We start from the raw sequence: 21394 nt of genomic DNA on the forward strand, positions 1-21394 counted from the left end.
CACCAGCCCTCCGTCCAGCGTGACCTTCAAGAACACAACCACAGTCCAGGAGACTGAACAGCAGCTCTACGACATCAGCGGCTCTCTGATACTTTCAGACAGTGGGACTGATGTGGCCTACAGGTGCAACATCAGCACTCGCAGGAACAAGAGGAGAGCCACTTTCAGGCACCCACGTGAGTATTCTGGTCTAATTTGGTCTAATTTGGTGCCGGTTTGAAAGATTCCTCTCTGTTTGTAGCTACAAAACACTAAAAGGTATAAAAAGACATGAAGAATCAAAGGTTATAAATGAAGGTTATATATTAGAGTCTGTCAGTCACAATAATTGATTGATTATGTGTCTTTTCTGGGTCAGTTATAACAAGACGTTTATGAGAAAATAGCACAAAATGATAAAAAATGGCAACTTAAATAACATTTCTTTTCAAAAACTAACAACTAATCACTTGCTCATTGAGTAACATGGACATTTGTTCACTGTGTTTTCTGATAAACAGCAAACTAACAAACCTGGCAGTTAATGATTCTCAGTTTTTTAGCAAACAAATATGTCCAATCAGCTCTTATCCGACAGTATGTGTTTCTATATCTGTGGAAATAATTCGGATTCACAGGCGTTTTGATCTTTCTCTGTTTGTGTTGCATCATTTCAGCTCCTATCATTGCCTCCAGCACTGACACAACAATCCCCTGCAGTGTGTCAAACACCTCCCTGATGGTCTTCAGCCTCGTTTGGAGATTCAACCACAGTCAGATCATTCTGAACCAGGCCGGAGCCAACGTCAGCCACTCAGTCTCAGAGGAGTGGAGGCAGCAGGTGAAGGGCGTCTCTGAGTCAGGCGGCCTCATGCTACAGGACTTATCTTGGAAACAGGAGGGGATGTACACCTGTGAACTCAGTAATCCTGAGGAGACATACGTAACCAACACCTTTCTGAGAATAGAGAAAGGTAAGAGCAAGTCTGTCTGAGTGAAAGCTGCCATTCAAACTATCAGCATATCTCAGGTCTGATATTCGGGCACAGTTTCAACCAGTTTCAGCTCTTAGACTGGGTCAAAAGAAGTCATTTATTTACAACAAAACTATCCAAATACATAGGTGAGAGGACTCTGTAAGGCCAGTAGTGTGGGGAGTGGATGTTATAAAACCAAAGAAAAGGAAACAAAAGATACCAAACAAAAGGTGTGTGGAGGGAGAGGAGAGCTGCTAAAGGACTGGCTGCTGCTCTGGCTTATATCCACGGGGCACACCGAGTCCAGGTGTGCAACATACTGCTGATTAACCTCCGGCAGGTCTGCAGCCCTCCACACAGAATCAACTGCCAACTCACCTGGTGCTGCTCTCACAAGCCGTCCCCACACCTCTCTCTCTCTCTCCTGAAGCTGAGTGTAAACCAGAGCCACCTCCACAAGCAGTACAAAGCACACAGAGGGACCCTCACACTATTCCAGTAGATGTAAGTAGGTGGTTGCTAGAGTGCCGTAGGTCTCTGTTAAGGCATTGCCCGAGGGTTGCTTGGGTGTTGGGATGTTTGGTGGAGTGTTAACAGGTGGTTGGCTGCAAAGTTGAAGTAGCTGAATGTAGGATTGCTTAACATCAGGAGGATCTAACAGCTGAGGGTGAGGAAACTGTAGATTCTGAGAGATAGACACGTGAACAATGCTACAGTAGTTATCAGTCAGTATCTTGTGGTCTGAGTTGGTTGGTTCAAGTTCATTTAACTGAACTGTCTCTCTCTGTTTCAGTGAGTCGGACTGGTGTTACAGGCATTATTGTAGCTGTGGTGGTTGGAGTCATTGTGGTTGTATTGCTAACAGGACTTATACTGTACTGCAAATCTAAAAGGGTAGGAAAAACACATTCTGCCTTCAGTTGGGATTTATTTAATGTGTACGTTGTTTGCACTGATGATGATGTGTGTTTGACACAGAGAGGAACAAGACCAGAAATGGTACTATGAGAAAACTCCTTGTGGTAAGTATATCTTACATACTGAATACAGAAGCACCTGAATCATTTTACAGTGCACGGAAGGCTGTAATTAATTCAATTAACTAATAGTAACTCAAATAAACCCACAAGCAGAGTGTAAAATAATGCAAAACTCATCCAAAAATAAACTGGCTCAGTGGTTTGAACATGAAACGTTTTTCTAAATATAAAAGTTTGTGTTGAGTTCCACTTGGATGTATTTTACCAATAACTTGTGTTCAGTTTTGTTTGCAGGAAAGAAGAAGACATGTATGATAGCAACTACCTCCAAGATCCCCAACAACCTGTGCTGCTCTCAATGTGACTGTATTGGATTAATGTGAGCAAATCCTCAGAAACTCATGTGAAACTGTGGCAAGCAGCTCTCAGCAACATCAACTGCTTGACAATGTGTATATTAATTTAAGCTCATACAGTTCCTACATTATTATTGTATATATACAGTAGGTTAATTTAATCACTACTGTTCACTAAAGTATTCTGTTTTATATGTTTTTTGTTTTATTCATATATTTTAACTTGTGCACTAATTTAAGCCTTTTGTCTCTTTAATGTTTGTAATTTTCTTTTTAAACATTTTATATGGAATCACTGAAAAACACTAACTTTTGTGCTGATGGTGAGAACTTAAAGTTGATCTTTAATTTTCAGTTTCTTCCCTGTAGAGGGCGCTGCAACACAGTGAAGTGATGCAGTCACTTTACAAGCTGACTGTGAAATTCTGTCACTGCTGAGTTTATATAAACACTTTAAACTTGCTGTAAATATCTGACAGACATTAAATACTTTATATTCACCTGATCCTTTAATATCTTCCTATAACTTGCACGAGTAAATTCTGCTTCTGCAAACTTCTTGATTTTTCAAAATAAAGAGGATTTCTGCAAATCAAAAAGGAGAAAAAATCATTTTTTCTCAAAGTTTAAAGAGTGTTGAAGTCTTATTTTGAGTATTGAGACTGAATTGAAAACAGAATTTGATGCACACATGAATTATACTTAAGGCACTATTATACACTAATGAGTTAGGCACATATTACACATATTATTTCTGCCAACAGATCCTATTATAGTAGTTAGCTTGTTGATAAGTGAAGTAGCCTTTAGTCTGAGAGCCACAGAGTGAATCAGCTGCAGCTCCATCATCACCATCTTCTCCTGTTACTGAGGACGTCATCAGAGAAGTTGGACAACTCAAACTGAGTTATTACTGAACATGAATTCCTGTATTAAGACGAGAGAATCAGTTTGAGAGTGACAGCAGCTTCTAATCCTGTTTTCAGTTTAACTCTGGGGCTTCCTTTTTATTGTTCATGTATGGAATTTGCCTTTAAGTCTCTAAAGTTGAATTCTTCTGTGTTACAACAGACTGGACGAGCACTTGTTGGAAACTGATTCACTTTAATTGTGTGAATAAAACATGATCTTTCTCAGTGTGGGAGTCAGAGTCAGATGGCTTTCCACCTTTGTTTTATGCTCAGAGTCTAATGAAGACGTAAACAGCCGACTGCAAACTGAGAAACTACAGTAAAGCTTTGATTGAATCCACACTTTGTTCAGGTCAATCAATCAGAAGTAAGATGTGATTTTAATATACAGATGTGTGTTTTTGATGCAATATGAGAAAACAGAACAAATATATACATGTACATGATCATAATCACGAATAATGACACATTATATAAATTATAAACATGTTTGCTGATTAATTTCATGTTAAAAGAAAAAACTTATGAACAAATGTTCTGGTGTTCAATGTGTGACCAATGTTCAACACAGCACTGACCAGATATTTCAGTAACTTTAAGTAACTCTAATCAATATTTTTAAATCCACAATGGACCAAATAACAAAATCAAAATAGATAAATATCACCAATTACTACAATAACACAATCTGTTTGGATGTACTAGAAAAATAAACTATTTTAAAAGATATATATATATATAAACTTCGATTAAATCCAAACTTTCTACAGGTTTTATCTTCTTGTTACAAACAATTATCTGTTAAACTATGAGAAAAGTCTGGTATTTACAAAAGAGTATGAGGGCCACACGAGTAAAAACAAAAGTGGAAGATTAAGTCAAAATATTGATACTAAAATCAAAATATTGAGAATAAAATCTAAATATTGAGAATAAAATCTAAATATTGAGAATAAAATTGCCATTTCAAGATTAAAGTTGAACTTTTAAGTCGAAGAGACTTGGGATGCAGCCTGTGAGTCCTGCTGGCTGTCCTACAGAGGAGAGGACAGAGATACACGATCATAAATGACAGTAGGACTTGATAACACCAGGCGCTGCGTCCTGTGTATAACATTATGATTATTACGATTAATGATCAGACTGTTTTGGTGGTGACCCCTCCCCATTTGGTGCCCTACACACAGACAGGAATGGTGTCTGATTCACAGGCATTCCCACAACAAAGCTACCAAAGCGCTATGGCATATGGATTTGTATGATAAGCAGAAGCCATGCATAGCCATCAATGGTGGTACTGATGATTTTAGTCACTATGTTGTGTGGATAGAACAAAAAACCCAACAGTAACAGTAGACTACTTTATCACATCCATTGAGCGCTTGGGAGGATGCTCGGAGTGACTGCACATTGACAGATGAACAGAAAATGGGCACACAGATAAATCAGCAAGATCTTTTGTACCTAATTTTTTTCTTAGGATTCATCACATCAACTTCCAAAATGAATTAGAAGTATAATGTGGAAATTGACTGCAATTCTCCATCTTTCCACAAGGTGGAGCTAGAACAGAAGACAAAACTTGTGTTGATCTACAGTTACGTTGTCATAAACAGAACAAATGTGTAGAAGCAGTTAATATAAGAATATACAATAGTCCAGGTTGGAGGGGGAGGAGGTGGTTGAGTGTGGAGCAGAAGGAGTGGAGGAGTCTCAGTGTGTCTGCAGAGACTGTGTAGAAGGACAGAGCAGCAGCAGAGCAGTCCAGATACACTGATGATACTCTGTCACATCCAGAGGAACACACAGGGATGATGGTGGACTTGACATTGTGTCTGACAGTGGAGCTGATCTCAGAGCAGTTCAGACTGCAGCACTGAGAGTCATCTCCACTGGTTGTGATTCCTCTGTCAGTCACTGCTGGATGAAGGTCTCCTCTCCACTCTACCTCCCAGTAACATGGCCCAGTCAGAGCTGATGCTGCTGCTTCAACCTCTCTGGATCATCAGGACACAGCAGATCCTCCAACACAACTGATCACTCACTGATAGACCTCCATCTGATGAGAGAAGAAGACAGACAACAGAAGTCATAAATCAGTGTTTACAGAGACTCCCTCCATCAGCACATCCAGTATAAAGACCAGCAGGGACTTCAGTCCAGTTCAGACCAGAAGGTGAGCGGCTGCGTAGCGTAGCCTGCTTCCTTTCTGAGCTGAGGCTCACAGACCTGCAGACAGTTTGGACATCAAGTCTGTTGACTCTGCAGATTTCACTGAAGTACACAGTGGAAATAAAGTGCTGAGAGTCCCTGAACGCATCATTACTGCAGAAACAGAGAGACATTCACTGCCCACTGTAATGATGGATTTACTGCTGTTTGCGTTCAAAGCTGATCAAAACCACAGTCTCAGTCACATTCCCACTCTGTACATCTTGTAACGCTGTCAGCTGGAATCCAGCTTTATTTCCTGTAGACATGAACACAACAACAACAGTCGTCTTCACATCAACTCAAACACATGATCACAACAAGCTTCTGGCTCTCTGAATGGCTGACTGTTCTCTCTCTCTCTGTCTTTCTCTCCAACCCTGAAGTCTGTCACCATCCTCCTCTCACAGCTTCACTGAGGAAAGCAACAAATATTGGATCTTTGCTTTGATACTAACTGTGTTTAGTACAATACTGCTGAAACCAGCATGGACTGACTCCAACCCTCTACTGACCTCAGAGTCTCCAGTCTACAGTGTGGACTCTCCACAAGATCAGACAGCAGCTTCACATCTGAATCCTGCAGGTAGTTGAGACTCAGGTCCAGCTCTCTCAGATGGGAGGGGTTGGACTTCAGAGCTGAGACCAGATAATCACAACTGATCTCTGACAAACTGCAGTTCCTCAATCTGAATGAAGAATAAAAGATGTAAGTTTAGAAAACAATGTTCCTGCTTGAAATCATTCAGTGTTTAATAATCTGTTTAGAGCTGAAGAAGGTTTAGAATGTACAAGTTTAGAAAATGTGAACAAAAGACATCTACAATATTTCTTTTAGGAATAGTGGAGTCATAAAATCAAAGCAGCTTCAGTTTAAAGTATTCAGTCAATATAAACATCATATAGCTTCATAACAATGTTGGAAACAGCAAATACTGAACATATTTGTTATTGCCTTTGTTTGATTATTTTGAATATTCATTTACATATTTTAATTATAATACATTAAAAACATGATGTGGAATATAAGATGAAAATCAAGAGTTTAAGAGGTTCAGAGTGAATTATCCAGTGTAGAGTATTCTTGTTATATTCAGGTTTTAAATGTGGAGCTCAACATTGCTCTGCCACAGTCAATGGACTAAACCACTGAAGAAGAAAACAGACTTTAGCATTAAGATACTCAGTGTGGATCAGTATAATATCAGCCTTATGTCTGCACTTTACTGTCACCACAATTTATTAATCTACTAATCTAATCTCAACTCATATTAATCTCAGCACAGAAGGAAAAAATGGTGTCTGACCTCAGAGTCTCCAGTCTACAGTGTGGACTCTCCAGAAAACCACACAGCAGCTTCACTCCTGAATCCTGCAGCTTGTTGTTACTCAGGTTCAGCTCTCTCAGATGGGAGGGGTTGGACTTCAGAGCTGAGACCAGATAATCACAGCTGATCTCTGACAAACTGCAGCCACTCAATCTGAATGAAGAATAAATGATATAAGTTTAGAAGACAATGTTCCTGCTTGAAATCATTCAGTGTTTAATGATATTGAGATTTATATGGCAGGAAAAATACCTCGAGTACGATATAAAACATTACAGCTACTGAAAGAAAGAGGAGGCTGGGGTTTACCATCACAGAAACATTATTATATCTCAGCACAGATTAGAGCATCAGCTCTCAGGGTTTGGAGAGCAGTGATAAAAGAACATACATTGAAAGAAGATATTAAAATCCTGAGTTGGTGTGCATATGATTCAGATCTCACACTAAATAAACTCAATGATAGATTCAAAGTTTGGATAAACAAAGGTATAATATCTCTATGCAGCATTATACAGAAAGATGAAATTATGTGTTTTCAAACATTAAGAGATCATTTTTCATTGGAAAAAAAGGATTTCTAAAGATATCTCCAATTAATAAATTACTTTAATCAAAAAGAAAAATACCAGAGAAGCCAGTAAGCCCTTTATGCAACTTCCCATAAATGCATATAAGTCAGATATTAAAAGAGGGGTCATTTCTCAACTGTATAAGAGCCTCCACAATCTAAAAGCTCATTCAACAAAATATATAAAGGATAGATGGGAGAAGGAAGGAGACCTGACAATAACAGACAAAGAATGACAAGATATTTGTGTATTTCAATGGAAGAGTACAAAATATCATGCTTGGAAAGAATTGATGCTTGAAGAAGAAAACAGACTTTAACATTAAGATACTCAGTGTGGATCAGTATAATATCCGCCTTATGTCTGCACTTTACTGTCAGCACAACTTTCACATCATATTAATCTCAGCACAGAAGGAAAAAATGGTGTCTGACCCCAGAGTCTCCAGTCTACAGTGTGGACTCTCCAGAAAACCACACAGCAGCTTCACTCCTGAATCCTGCAGCTTGTTGTAACTCAGGTTCAGCTCTCTCAGATGGGAGGGGTTGGACTTCAGAGCTGAGACCAGATAATCACAGCTGATCTCTGACAAACTGCAGCCCAACAATCTGAATAAAGAATAAATGATGAATGATGTAGGTTTAGAAGACAATGTTCCTGCTTGAAATCATTCAGTGTTTAATAATCTGTTCAGAGCTAAAGAAGGTTTAGAATGTACAAGTTTAGAAAATGTGAACAAAAGACATCTACAATCATTATTTTAGGAATAGTGGAGTCATAATCTGTGTGTGTATTTGTGTGTGTGTGTGTGTGGGGGGGGGGTGGGGGGGGACAGAGACCTCAGAGTCCCCAGTCTACTGTGTGGATTCTCCAGAAAACCACACAGCAGCTTCACTCCTGATTCCTGCAGATTGTTGAAACTCAGGTCCAGCTCTCTCAGATGGGAGGGGTTGGACTTCAGAGCTGAGACCAGATAATCACAGCTGACCTCTGACAAACTGCAGCAACTCAATCTGAATAAGAATAAATGTGTTTTTTGTGTCAAAAAAATGTCAAATGTCAACAGAGAGTTCAATAACATGCTGTCAGTCAGGTCTATAATAATGATTAAAATCAAAATACAGAATTCCAAAAAGGCCAATATCAAATTAAAGCTGCAAGCACCATTGGGCGGGACCTTACCATCTCCCCACGTCGGGGCCTGCACAGTGGTTTCCCGCCGCAGCCGCGCCACACAACGTTGCCCCACGCCCAAGCCCTCATCGCCGGAAGCCGAGGGAAACCACTCTACGTCGTCATGCGTTTCAGACAAAAAGACTAGAGTTCACAGTGAGACTCTCCACTGCGAATCTTGGAAAGTGAGCGCCGCGCCATGGACACACCGTTTGACGCACAGTGAATATTTAATTAACTTTTGATCACCAATGTGTCTAGATTGCATTGATTGAATTTTAAGTCAATCCGAAAAATTCTGTAGGAGGTGTTAGTTAAAATAGAAGCCCTGAAATGCCGGAAATGGCATCACAGTTTGACATTCGATTCAAATCCAACTTTGACGGCACGCCATGGACACGTCCTTCAACGTACATACACATATAGCAAAACTTTTAATAAACAACATATGTTGACTGTACTGACTAATTTTGAAGCAGATCCGATAAATTCTCTAGGAGGAGTTTGTTCAAATACAACACAAAAAAACACTGAAAATCACTGCAAAATGCCGGAAATGGCATCACAGTTTGACATTCGATTCAACCTGGCCAACTTTGACGCCACGCCGTTCAATGTACAGTCACAACTCTTAATCAGCAATATGTTTTGACTGTACTGACCAGTTTTGAAGTAGATCTGATGAATTCTCTAGAAGGAGTTTGTTCAAATACAACACGAAAAATCACAGAAAATGAGCATGGAATTCAAAATGGCCAACTTTGACGGAAAGCCATGGAGGTTACACGTGCCTACCGAGTTTCATACATATCGGTGAAATGTGGCGCCGGGGCTAGTTTTTTAAAATCCTGTAGGGGGTGCCACAAACACTACAAACAAGATTTTTAACTATTACGGTCTCCGCACAGTGATTTACCATGCCACCAGACTGCCACCTAGTGGCGGATTGTTGACACATTTATTAGTGAGCCTCAGGGAGCCATGGGCAAGCATCGTACCAAGTTTCATTTTAATCACACGTGCTGATGCGGAGATATAAACTTCTTAATTTTAAAGAGCGCCACCCAGTGGCCAACCCTAGAGCGACACAAAGAATATCCAATTTTTCACCAGGCCTGACAACTTTGCCAAATAAATAAAAATAAAATTTGCGTTTCCGTATAATGTTCAGGGGGGCAAAAACGCAGTCAAAGGCACTAAAAATAATAGGTAAGAAGAAGAAACATAGCAAATACAATAGGGACCTCCAGCAGTCGCTGGCTCAGTCCCTAATAAATAAGAATTTATGACAGAAATAATAATTTAAGTAAAAACAAACCTCTTTAAACCAGCAGTTCTGATGTATCTCACACATTTAGACTATCCTCATCACCACTGTCATCTCCATCAACACACACTGACTGTGAGCTTCATCCTCAATCTTCTTTATAACTGGATCAAATGTGCACTGAGCATAGAGAGCTGCATATTCTCTCTTAATCTTAAATGTAACCAAGCACCTTCCTGTACAAATACAGTGTATTATTTATGCTCCTGCTTACTGGTTGAGTCAGAACACAAAGTCACACACAATACTTCAAACACCTGCATTCAGAAATATGCTTGCTGCTTGTGTGTGTGTTTTACAGTGTGTTTGTGCATGCATATTAGCAGCATATTAACTCTTTATTAGTCATTATTAAGCATGTTTTAATGCCTTATACTGCATGACTATATTCTAACACTACCAAGCCATGAACTGAGACTCTTTCCTCAATAACCTCCTAATTACTGCTCAATGATAGTTACCGTAGTAAGGAAGCTCAGTATGGGCCTTATAAGGTTGTTGTACCACCACAATAGTCATTCTCCCTTAATAACACTTAACAAATTTGGTCTATATTTGAATAACAAAACACAAAACTGTGTTAATTGTTAATAACGTCCAAATTTCTCTGTAACTCAGAATATGTTCTTCATTTTAAATTGAGGTCTTGGTCATATTTTATTATGCTTTGCTCAGTGTGGGTCAAAGTCACCAGACTGTGAACTATTACATTTGTATTCAACTTGAATTATAATCTTTTACATCTTTTACAACCTTTTACATCAACTCTCTCCTCTGTGTCTCTGTCGCTGTGTGTGTGTGTGTGTGTGTGTGTGTGTGTGTGTGTGTGTGTGCAGTGTGTGCAGTGTTTTTACTGGGGATCGGAGGCAAATTAGATTAGATTAGACAGATCGGATATACACTGTACAAGAGCAAAATACATGAACTGACCTCAGAGTCTCCAGTCTCCAGTTTTTACTCTCCAGTCCAGCACACAACAGCTTCACTACTGAATCCTGTAGCTCGTTGTTACTCAGGTTCAGATCTCTCAGATGGGAGGGGTTGGACTTCAGAGCTGAGGCCACAACTTCACAGTGAGTCTCTGAGAGTCTACATGAGTAAAGTCTGTGATTACAGAATATAAATTTAAGACTTTTGTGCATTTGTGTTTGTTAAACTTTATTTTCACATGATGTTCAATGAGCTGTATAATCACTATAGGTTGTAACTGCACTCATATGTATTTACCTCAGTCATGTGCTTCTTGTTTGTATTTTGTGCATCTTTTATCAATCTAGGGTTGCAGCTGTATACCAATACCATGTTATACTGTGGTATGAAATCATACTATGAACATTTGTTTATCTATGGTATTGAATTCTGTTGTATTTGTGTTATTAAAAATATATAGTACATTATATTTTGTGAAATTATAATAAAGTATTCAACCAAAAAACATACAAACAAAAAGAACACATCCTTCTGTTTTCATTACTGTAACTGATAATTAATAATTGTGTAATACTGTAAACCTTTAAACTGTGATTCTGAGAGGGTTATTGTACTGTGAAAATCTCACTAGTGCAGCCCCAGATGAATCTTATTATGTTGCTCCAGCTGCTTTTAGTCTCCCATTAAATTAATTTAATGACTCCTTTTGCATTAACAGGAGCCATTTTGATATGAAACAGGAGGGTAAACACAGGTGTTACCAATGACACTAATAAAGTTTCTGTTACATTCAGGTCAAACACAGTCAGGGTGCTGCTACTGTGCATCATGGCTCACTGGAAAGGCTCTGCTACACGAAATGAACCTTCATTAGTAAAGAAGCTCTCTCCTTTTCCCTCTCTCTCTCTGGTGGTATTTGAATGGACTCGTCTGTAAACTGGTTTATAAATCAAAATTATTTAGAATGAAAAAACATGTGAAAAGACATTCTTTGTTAAAAACTAAACAATATAATCTTTACTCTAATACTGATGGCTTCAACTTTACATTGATTTATAATGTTAATCACATCTGGACTTACAGAGCCTTTCTGCAGTTCCTCACAGCTGGAATCAGTCTCAGTCGTCCCTTCACTGATGTATTGTACTTCTTCAGGTCCAACTCATCCAGAACCTCCTCTGACATCTGCAGCATGTAGGCCAGAGCTGAGCAGTGGATCTCAGAGAGTTCCTTCTCTGATCTGTTCTCTGACTTCAGGAACTCTTGGATCTCCTGATGGACTGAGTGGTCGTTCATCTCCATCAGACAGTGGAAGATGTTGATGCTTCTGTCAGGAGAGATATCATCACTGTTCATCTCCTTCAGATTGTTGATGGCTCTCTGGATGATTTCTGGATTGTTGTCTGTCTGACCCAGCAAGCCTCCTAAGAGTCTCTGGTTGGACTCCAGAGAGAGGCCATGAAGGAAGCGAACAAACAGGTCCAGGTGGCCATTTTTACTTTTGAGGGATTTCTCCATGGAATCTCTCAGGAAGACATTCAGATATGTCTGATGAAGGTCATCATGACGGTCAAGGCTATCATTATTTCGAAAAAACTTCAAAATCTTCTGGAAAATAGTCTTTGGTTTTGAGTCCCTGCTGTAGTCTTCCCCCAGGAAGTCCTCCAGTACTTTGGTGTTCCTGTTGGTGTAACAGTGGAACACATAGACTGCAGCCAGAAACTCCTGAATACTCAGATGAACAAAGCAGTAGACTGTTTTTTTCTGGAAGATCACACTCTCTCTTTTGAAGATTTCTGTACAAACTCCTGAGTACACCGAGGCCTCTGTGACATCAAGACCACACTGCTCCAGGTCTTCTTGGTAGAACATGATGTTTCCTTTCTCCAGCTGTTCAAACGCCAGCCTCCCCAGCTTCAGAAGAACTTCCCTGTCAGCCTCCATCAGCTCCTGTGGACTCTTCTTATGTCCTTCATCATACTTCTGCTTCTTCCTCTTTGTCTGAACCAGCAGGAAGTGTGAGTACATGTCAGTCAGGGTCTTGGGCAGCTCTCCTCTCTGGTCTGTAGTCAACATGTGGTCCAGAACTGTAGCAGTGATCCAGCAGAAGACTGGGATTAGACACATGATGTGGAGGCTCTTGGAGGTCTTGATGTGTGAGATGATCCTGTTGGACAGATCTTCATCACTGACTCTCCTCCTGAAGTACTCCTCCTTCTGGGCGTCAGTGAAGCCTCGTACTTCTGTTACCCTGTCGACACATTCAGGAGGGATCTGATTGGCTGCTGCAGGTCTGGAAGTGATCCAGACGAGAGCCGAGGGAAGCAGATTCCCTTTGATGAGGTTTGTCAACAGCACGTTGACTGAAGACTTCTGTGTGACGTCAGACACAACCTCATTGTTGTGGAAATCCAGTGAAAGTCTGCTTTCATCCAGGCCGTCAAAGATGAACAAAAGTTTACAGACAGCGAGCTGCTCTGCTGTGACCTTCTGTAATGTTGGATGGAAAACATGGAGCAGCCTGAGAAGACTGTACTGCTCATCTTTAATCAGGTTCAGCTCTCTGAACGAAAGCAGAACCACCAGACTGACATCTTGGTTTTCCAAGTCCTCTGCCCAGTCCAGAGTGAACTTCTGCACTGAGAAGGTTTTTCCAACGCCAGCGACGCCGTTCGTCAGAACCACTCTGATGTGTCTCTGTTGGTCAGGTAAGGCTTTAAAGATCTCGTGGCACTTGATTGGAGTGTCATGGAGGGTCTCCATCTTGGAAGCTATCTCAAGCTGCCTCACCTCATGTTGGGTATTAACCTCTTCACTCTGTCCCTCTGTGATGTAGAGCTCAGTGTAGATCCTGTTGAGGAGGGTTCCGCTTCCTGTTTCATCAGTTCCTTCAGTCACATGTTTACATCTCGTCTTCAGACTGATCTTATGTTCATCTAAAACCTCCTGCAGACCACCACTCACTAAAAAATGGAAAAAGAAATAAAGATTTGACAATCTGCTGATTATTTCATTACCAAACAAAAGATAAATATCAGTCACTCATGTAGGTGTGTTTTTTTGAAGCTGTGACGCCGGGAACCAGATTTTCATTCATGCCACAAAAACCTCTGTGCCACATGTAAGTTAGCACAATTTGCTGAAGGATTTTAGTGTCACTGTGTGGTTATGTACATTATTACACACTGTTTCTGAGTGATAATTTTAGCTCAGAGCCTGTTCCTCACCCAGGAGGATCTTGTGATCTTGTGTCTAAACTACTGCAACTCACTCCTGTCTGCCTGCATGTGCCATCTGACCTCTGCAGCTCATCCAGAATGCAGCAGCTCAGCTGGTCTTCAACCTACTGAAGTTCTCCCACACTACACTGCTCCTTCACACCCTGCACTGGCTACTGGTGGCTGATCAAATCTATTTTCTAGTTAATGGTACTCTCCTACTGTGCTGCCAATGGCCTGAAAACTCTAAAACTAAATGTAGCACTTGAAGATGTTCAGCATATTTGATGAAGTTGATGTAGTTACATGATTCTTATCATTTCTGAGTTGTATCCACATGGTTGAATAACCTTATTGTAAGTCTCTAAATAAACTTAATGTAATGAAATGTAGCAGATTAGATGTTTAAGATGTACAGTCTTACTTTGTACAGTGCTGGTCTGACTGGCTGTCTGCAGTCCAGCTCTTGTTCTGGATCTTTCTCCACACTGGGGACAGGAGGAGTCTCCTGATGAAGCAGACTGGTCCCAGTATGAGGTGATGCACTGTCTGCAGAACCAGTGTCCACAGCTGGTAGAGACTGGATCCTTCAGGACGTCCTGACACAAAACACAGCAGGACAGCTGCTCCTCCACAGAAACATGACTCCTCTTCTTCTCTCTGTGAAGACATTTCTTTATTACTAAAATGATTTGTTGATTGTTGATGAAAAATACTGAGATTTGTCCGACACTGTCTGGAAGCTCAGATGGTCACAGAGAACATTAAAAGTGTTGTTAACTTTTCTGTTTGAATTCAGCATTCAGTCTGTAATGAAAATGATTCCTTTTATTTCAACTCTCCTGCTTTCATAAACACTGAGTGCTTTTCCTATCCGTCTGTCTTATTAAACATTTATTGATCTGCCTGTAGTTTGTTATTAATACAAACTCAACACTTCCTGCAGCTGCTTCACAATAAAAGCCTTCCATTAAAGAGAGCTGATTATGTCCTTCACTGTTCTACAGTCACTTTGGACAGATTAGCTTGTGTTAGTTTAAACTGAGGTTAGAAGTGCTCTAAATAATTATGATAGACCAGCAGTTTACTGTAAGACACATAGCACGTAACAGTGGTGTCACAGGTTCAACTACAAACTGTTTCTTTGTTTGTTTTCCATTCCTTTTATGTTTCCTGTCACTCTATATTGTCAACTATCAAATGAAGGAATATATCCAGTTCAAATATTCTTAAAAAAGAAGTCTCCAAATCTACATTTGACATTTTCTGTCCCTGTTTTTTTTACATAAATAAATGGATGTTTGTTTCTTCATCTTTAGAGACAATATATTTAATTACACATTAGAAACAGATTCTTTCAGATAATAGTTACAAATATTTACAGCGACTTCAACATCAGAGCAAAAATATATGAATATTATTATATTATATATGAAATATAAACTCTAATGTCTGCACTAATAGTTCTGTATCAAGAAAATAAATCTATTTTGTCTTCATGCTCAATGAATCATCTTCTATCAGGTCAGTTTACAGTAAAAACAGTTTCTTACTTTGTGTCTGAGGGTCCAGGTTCATTACTGAAGTTCAGAGGATTATGTTTGGACCGATCACTCTTCATAGACAGACAGCTGGACACTGGAGACTCTGCTCTGTCCTCCTCTTCCTCCACACAAACACTCATCTTCTGGACTTCAGTCAGTCTGAGAGATAAATATTAACACTGACTCAAAACAGAAGAATCAGGAAAAACAGGTTTGTCTGTTTGTCACATACAAGGTTGAGAGAACAAGAAGTAACACACACACACACACACACACACACACACACACACACACACACACACACACACACACACACACAGTACTCTGTATAGTATATAGAGTATATAGAGTATACAGTATAATATAGAACTCCACCTGGTCACTTTCTTTAACCCTGTACTTGTTTTCTTGGGTTACAGTAGCTTTAATCTGTATTATTCAGTCAATCACAACTTTGTATCCACAGATGAACTGTTGAGTTCATTCTAACATTTCTGTCCTCTACAGTCCACAGGAAGAAAACTGACTCAGAGACTTTGACAGTAAAATAATAATAATGTTGTATTAACACTCACCCTGCCTCAACCTTCAGTTTCCCTCCTTCTGCTCTGTGGACTCAGAATGGAGACTGAACCAACTGAACACTTTCACTTTCAGAGTTTCCTCCCTCTTCTCATGAACCTGGATCACCTGTGTGTAGGTATGTGTGTATGTGTGTGTGTGTGTGTGTGTGTGTGTGCGTGTGTGTGTGTGTGTGTGCGTGTGTGTGTGTGTGGTGCTCACAAAGATCAGCTGTTTAACATGATGAACGTCTCCTGGGTTTGACAGATGTAATTAAAATAAGTAGTTTGATATGTTTTAATAGTAAAAGAAACTATAAGACTCATTCACAATGAATATACGTATATATAACGTTATATAACACATTACAATCCAACAGCACCACTAACTCAACCTCTAAAATAAAGTTTAATCAACCTCTGTAAAACAGTTTCAGTGTAATTCATGTAGCACGATCATCAACTTCAAGTTTAAGTTCTTAATGTACAAAAATTACAGTAATGCAGTATTTGACAATGATATTCTGTGTTCTACATTCAACATTTCACATACAAAATGTGTAAAAAGAAAATCACAAACATAAAAAAAATGAGACACACATAAATGAGAATGAACTTAATAAAATATTAATAGTTTTCAAACATTAAATTACAGATTAAACCTAAACATTCTGGTTTATACATTAAATAAATCAGTGTTATCTATGTTACAGTCGCTGGTAATACACTGCAACTCAATCACTGACCACAAGAGGGCGCTGTTGACCTCATAATTATAATGTGGTCAACAGCGCCCTCTTGTGGCCAAATAACAGAACTGCAATTAAAACATTGTAAACAGAAAACAGCAGTTTCCTACTTCAACACTGAATCTAATCCAGCTGCAGCAGTTTACCAACATTAAAAACTCCTTCATGGGAAATATGAGGAGAAAATAAAATGTCAAAGCTTCCTGTTTCACAGCTGAACTTGATATTAATGTTGATGATATTAAAAAAATCCCCTACTTAGACCTGACATTAAAACTGTTGTATTAAGCCAACCACATCTAAACTGATTTGTAATGATGAGAATTAAAACTTAACATTCCTCAGATAGTATTTGAATTTTTTTCCTGAAGGAATTTTGCAGAAATATTGAACAGTTGGTTAACATTTGGGGCCCTCATATATTCTCAGTGTTTACACTTTATTTATCATTTATTTCCAAAACATACAAAGTAGCCGTGCAGAAACTAAACTCTAGAAAATGATAGAAACAACAGGGTAAACATTACAATAACAATAATTGAAAAACAAATAAATGATACAGAAAATAAATACACAAATAAAAAGAAATAAAAACATGCCAGGGGTCACGAGCAAAGAAAAATGTAATTGAATTAAAGATATCGAAGTGGGAGCACAGTCTCACAGTTTTGATAGCTTTCTTGTTCTTAGCAGAAGATATTGACTTGAATTAGAACTTCAGTTCTTTCATAAAAACACAAAAAGAGGTTTCACTTTGGTAAATTTACATTTGTGGATGTAAAACTTTGCAAGAATTATAATGAGATTAATTAAATAAGAATAATATTATCTAAAATAAATCTACAAATATCTTGCCACAGTTTACGGGTATATTTACATTTCCAAAACAGATGGATAACAGTCTCAGTATGGGAGTCACAAAAGGCACAATTTAGATCTAGATCAACATATTTGAATTTGATAAAGAAGGATCTAACCGGGTAACATCGTTGAATAATTTTAAATGACACTTCTTTCACCTTATGAACCACAAAGAATTTTTGAGGCAGGGACCAGATTTTTTCCCAGGTTGTTTACACGACTATTCCAGTAAGATATTCCAGGTGGAACAGAAACAATATTACATTGGAAAAGAGCAAGGATCGGTTCTTACAGCCAGATGGGTTCAAGCATACGTTACCAACTGGTGAGTCAGTTACATCAGTAAAAGGAACATAAAGCACAGAAACAGACATATTACTCTTGAATAACATGAGTACACCAGATGGAATAGCATTGAAGACTATAGCATACTGTTTAGGAGTTATAGGTATCCTATAGTGTTGAAGAACCTCCTGATAAGAAAATAAAACACCATTGTTGTTGAATAGTTGTCTTACCCAAATAATATAATTGTTAAACCATTCCCCAAAGAATATGGATCTGTTCTTGTAGAGTATATCTTTGTTGTTCCATATAGAATAACGGCGCGGTGAATAATTGTGTTTGTATATCATCGACCATGCAATCCATACTTGTTTATGAAAGTTGGAAAAAGTTTCTATAAAAGAAACCAACCAAGATACAATTCCATCTTGAGTCTGTTTTTTTCAGGAATTGTTTGATCCAGTTAATCTTGAAGGTGTTGTTCAAAGAATCAAAACCCCAAAAATTAGACCCCCATTCTCACATGTGTTTATGACGACAGATTTTTATTATGTAATGCGTTTTATTTTTCCATAAAAATGTAAACATCATCTGATCTATGCATTTGATGGTTTTATTGTCAACATGTAATGAGAAGGCAGCGTAAGTAAGTCTAGATATTCCTTCTGCTTTTGTTATTAACGTTCTACCTCTTAAAGATAGATCTCTTAGGAGCCAAAGATTAAATCTTTTTTGAGCTTTTTCTACAACCGGGGTAAAATTTAAAGCATTTCTAGCTTTCTGATCTTTAGTGATGGAGATTCCTAAATATGTTACTGTATCTTTGACAGGGATGTTAGATATTGAGCGAGTAGCCGAGTCTTTCCTTTCCATTAACTCGCATTTCAGGATTTCATGGTCACATGATGTGATGTGTATTTATACTTTCAAAGTAAAAGAGCCTCTTTTCACAATAAAACTAAAGTACCGGTGAGTAAAAGTGAGAAACAGTCATTGTTACCATATGGCAACACTACGGTGGCTGATAGGGTTTTGTGTTTGGTGTGGACGGTCTCTGGAGTCTTTAAAGGATACGGAGCAGACGGAAGGACCAGACATGCTGCATTATTGCACACAATATTTGAATGAGGGACACTCGTACGATGCAATCATGGACATGCTGTCAAGTTTACACAATATAAACATCAGCTTGCGGACTCTAAAAAGTAAACACAGGGTTGTACCGCAGAAAGCCATCACCATGACTACCACTCTGGAGCGTGCAGCCACATGTATGGCTCATCCACGATTAACCAGCGCATTGAGTCCTGGTGGTCCATATGTAGAAAGGGAAGGGAAGTGGCTTTCACAAAGTCATTTAATAATATATATATACACACAGACAAGCCCGAAGTTCTTCATACCGCTGGAACATTTGGACTTAACTTGGTAACATTCAAAACTGTTTTAAACTGTAAACATTGGTCACTTGTCAGCTTCATCAGCTTATTCCTTTTCAAAAAGGTAGATGACTTTTTAATGTTTGTTTTTTTTGTGCAACAATATTGTTTCTATTTAATGTTTGTCTGTTAGATGTTCTGTGAGTTGTTCTTGGAGGTCGTGTGAAATGTCAAATAAACGTCTCCCGATCGTGTCATTGGACAGAGGGACAGGTTTCAGTGTCTCAGCACTTTTCTCACCTATGATTGTGACCATGTCCAATGCTGCCGGAGTATTAGCTCCTCTGCTATCCTGTGAGCTTTTTGGCCCCTTGCGATGTGGCGGTGTTTGTACGAGGCTAACGGTGCTTTTTTATTTACTGATGCCTGTTGGAGATACTCATCGAGTTTTCTATGAAAAAAGTCCAGTGGCTTATTGACATAACTGGGGTGTAAGGTCTCCAGGTGTTTGCTTTCATGCTGTCCGCTGTCAGAGTTTTTAGGCATTAAACACACACAGGTCTTTCCTCATTTCCGACCGTATTCACGGTAAACCCAAAGGCTGTGTAGGCTTCATCGTATTTCCTGCTCTTATTAGGTTTATGCCGGTTACCGTCACTTGCTGTTCTTTCCTCTGACGTCTCCTCCGTTTTTCTTTTCACTCCTGTCAGAAACTTCTCCATCTCTCCTCCTCCGTCAGTCCCCCTGCCTCTCACTGTTGAGACACCTCACTGCCCCCCCACTATTTGAGAAGTACTGGATTCATGTGAGCAAATCCTCAGAAACTCATGTGAGATGGTTAATATATTCTGGTCAGTGCGATGTACAAAACTGTGGCAAGCAGCTCTCAGCAACATCAACTAGAACTGCTTGACAATGTGTATATTCATTTAAGCTCATACATTTCCTACATTATTATTGTATATATACAGTAAATTCATTTAATCACTACTGTTCACTAAAGTATTCTGTCTTATATGTATTTTGTTTTATTCATATATTTTAACTTGTGCACTAATTTAAGTCTTTTGTCTCTTTTATGTTTGTCATTTTCTTTTGTTTGTAACATTTTATATGGAATCACTGAAAAACACTAACTTTTGTGCTGATGGTAAGAACTTAAAGTTGATCTTTAATTTTCAGTTTCTTCCCTGTAGAGGGCGCTGCAACACAGTGAAGTGATGCAGTCACTTTACAAGCTGACTGTGAAATTCTGTCACTGCTGAGTTTATATAAACACTTTAAACTTGCTGTAAATATCTGACAGACATTAAATACTTTTTATTCACCTGATCCTTTAATATCTTCCTATAACTTGCACCAGTAAATTCTGCTTCTGCAAACTTCTTGATTTTTCAAAATAAAAAGGATTTCTGCAAATGAAATTTCTCAAAGTTTAAAGAGTGTTGAAGTCTTATTTTGAGTATCGAGACTGAATTGAAAACAGAATTGAATGCACACATGAATTATACTTAAGGCACTATTATACACTAATGAGTTAGGCACATATTACACATATTATTTCTGCAGAGAAGTTGAACAACTCAAACTGAGTTATTACTGAACATGACTTCCTGTATTAAGACCAGGGAATCAGTTTGAGAGTGACAGCAGCTTCTAATCCTGTTTTCAGTTTAACTCTGGGGCTTCCTTTTTATTGTTCATGTATGGAATTTGCCTTTAAGTCTCTAAAGTTGAATTCTTCTGTGTTACAACAGACTGGACGAGCACTTGTTGGAAACTGATTCACTTTAATTGTGTGAATAAAACATGATCTTTCTCAGTGTGGGAGTCAGAGTCAGATGGCTTTCCACCTTTGTTTTATGCTCAGAGTCTAATGAAGACGTAAACAGCCGACTGCAAACTGAGAAAGTACAGTAAAGCTTTGATTGAATCCACACTTTGTTCAGCTTTTATCTTATTTCTGTTCCTCACAAGCAAATATTCATCTGTTATAAAATGAGAAAAAGCTGATATTTGTGGTAGTTTTTGATTTATTTATTTGAAAATCAGGA

The 21394-nt window shown here is 38.7% G+C and overlaps 1 protein-coding gene across 1 annotated transcript in view; it reads right to left on the minus strand.

Moving 5' to 3' along the window:
- Positions 1 to 21394, minus strand: part of LOC127369534 (NACHT, LRR and PYD domains-containing protein 5-like) — a 203834-nt gene that overhangs the window by 149070 nt on the left and 33370 nt on the right. The window contains exons 3-10 of the mRNA XM_051411007.1: positions 15516 to 15665; positions 14387 to 14622; positions 11826 to 13707; positions 10745 to 10918; positions 8154 to 8327; positions 7749 to 7922; positions 6722 to 6895; positions 5930 to 6103 (exon numbers count right to left, since the gene is read on the minus strand). Of these exons, the coding sequence (XP_051266967.1) occupies positions 5930 to 6103; positions 6722 to 6895; positions 7749 to 7922; positions 8154 to 8327; positions 10745 to 10918; positions 11826 to 13707; positions 14387 to 14622; positions 15516 to 15665 (3138 nt within the window). The remainder of the gene's footprint in view (positions 1 to 5929; positions 6104 to 6721; positions 6896 to 7748; positions 7923 to 8153; positions 8328 to 10744; positions 10919 to 11825; positions 13708 to 14386; positions 14623 to 15515; positions 15666 to 21394) is intronic.

The sequence above is a fragment of the Dicentrarchus labrax genome, unplaced genomic scaffold, assembly GCF_905237075.1.
Source record: "Dicentrarchus labrax unplaced genomic scaffold, dlabrax2021, whole genome shotgun sequence".
NCBI lineage: Eukaryota > Metazoa > Chordata > Actinopteri > Moronidae > Dicentrarchus > Dicentrarchus labrax.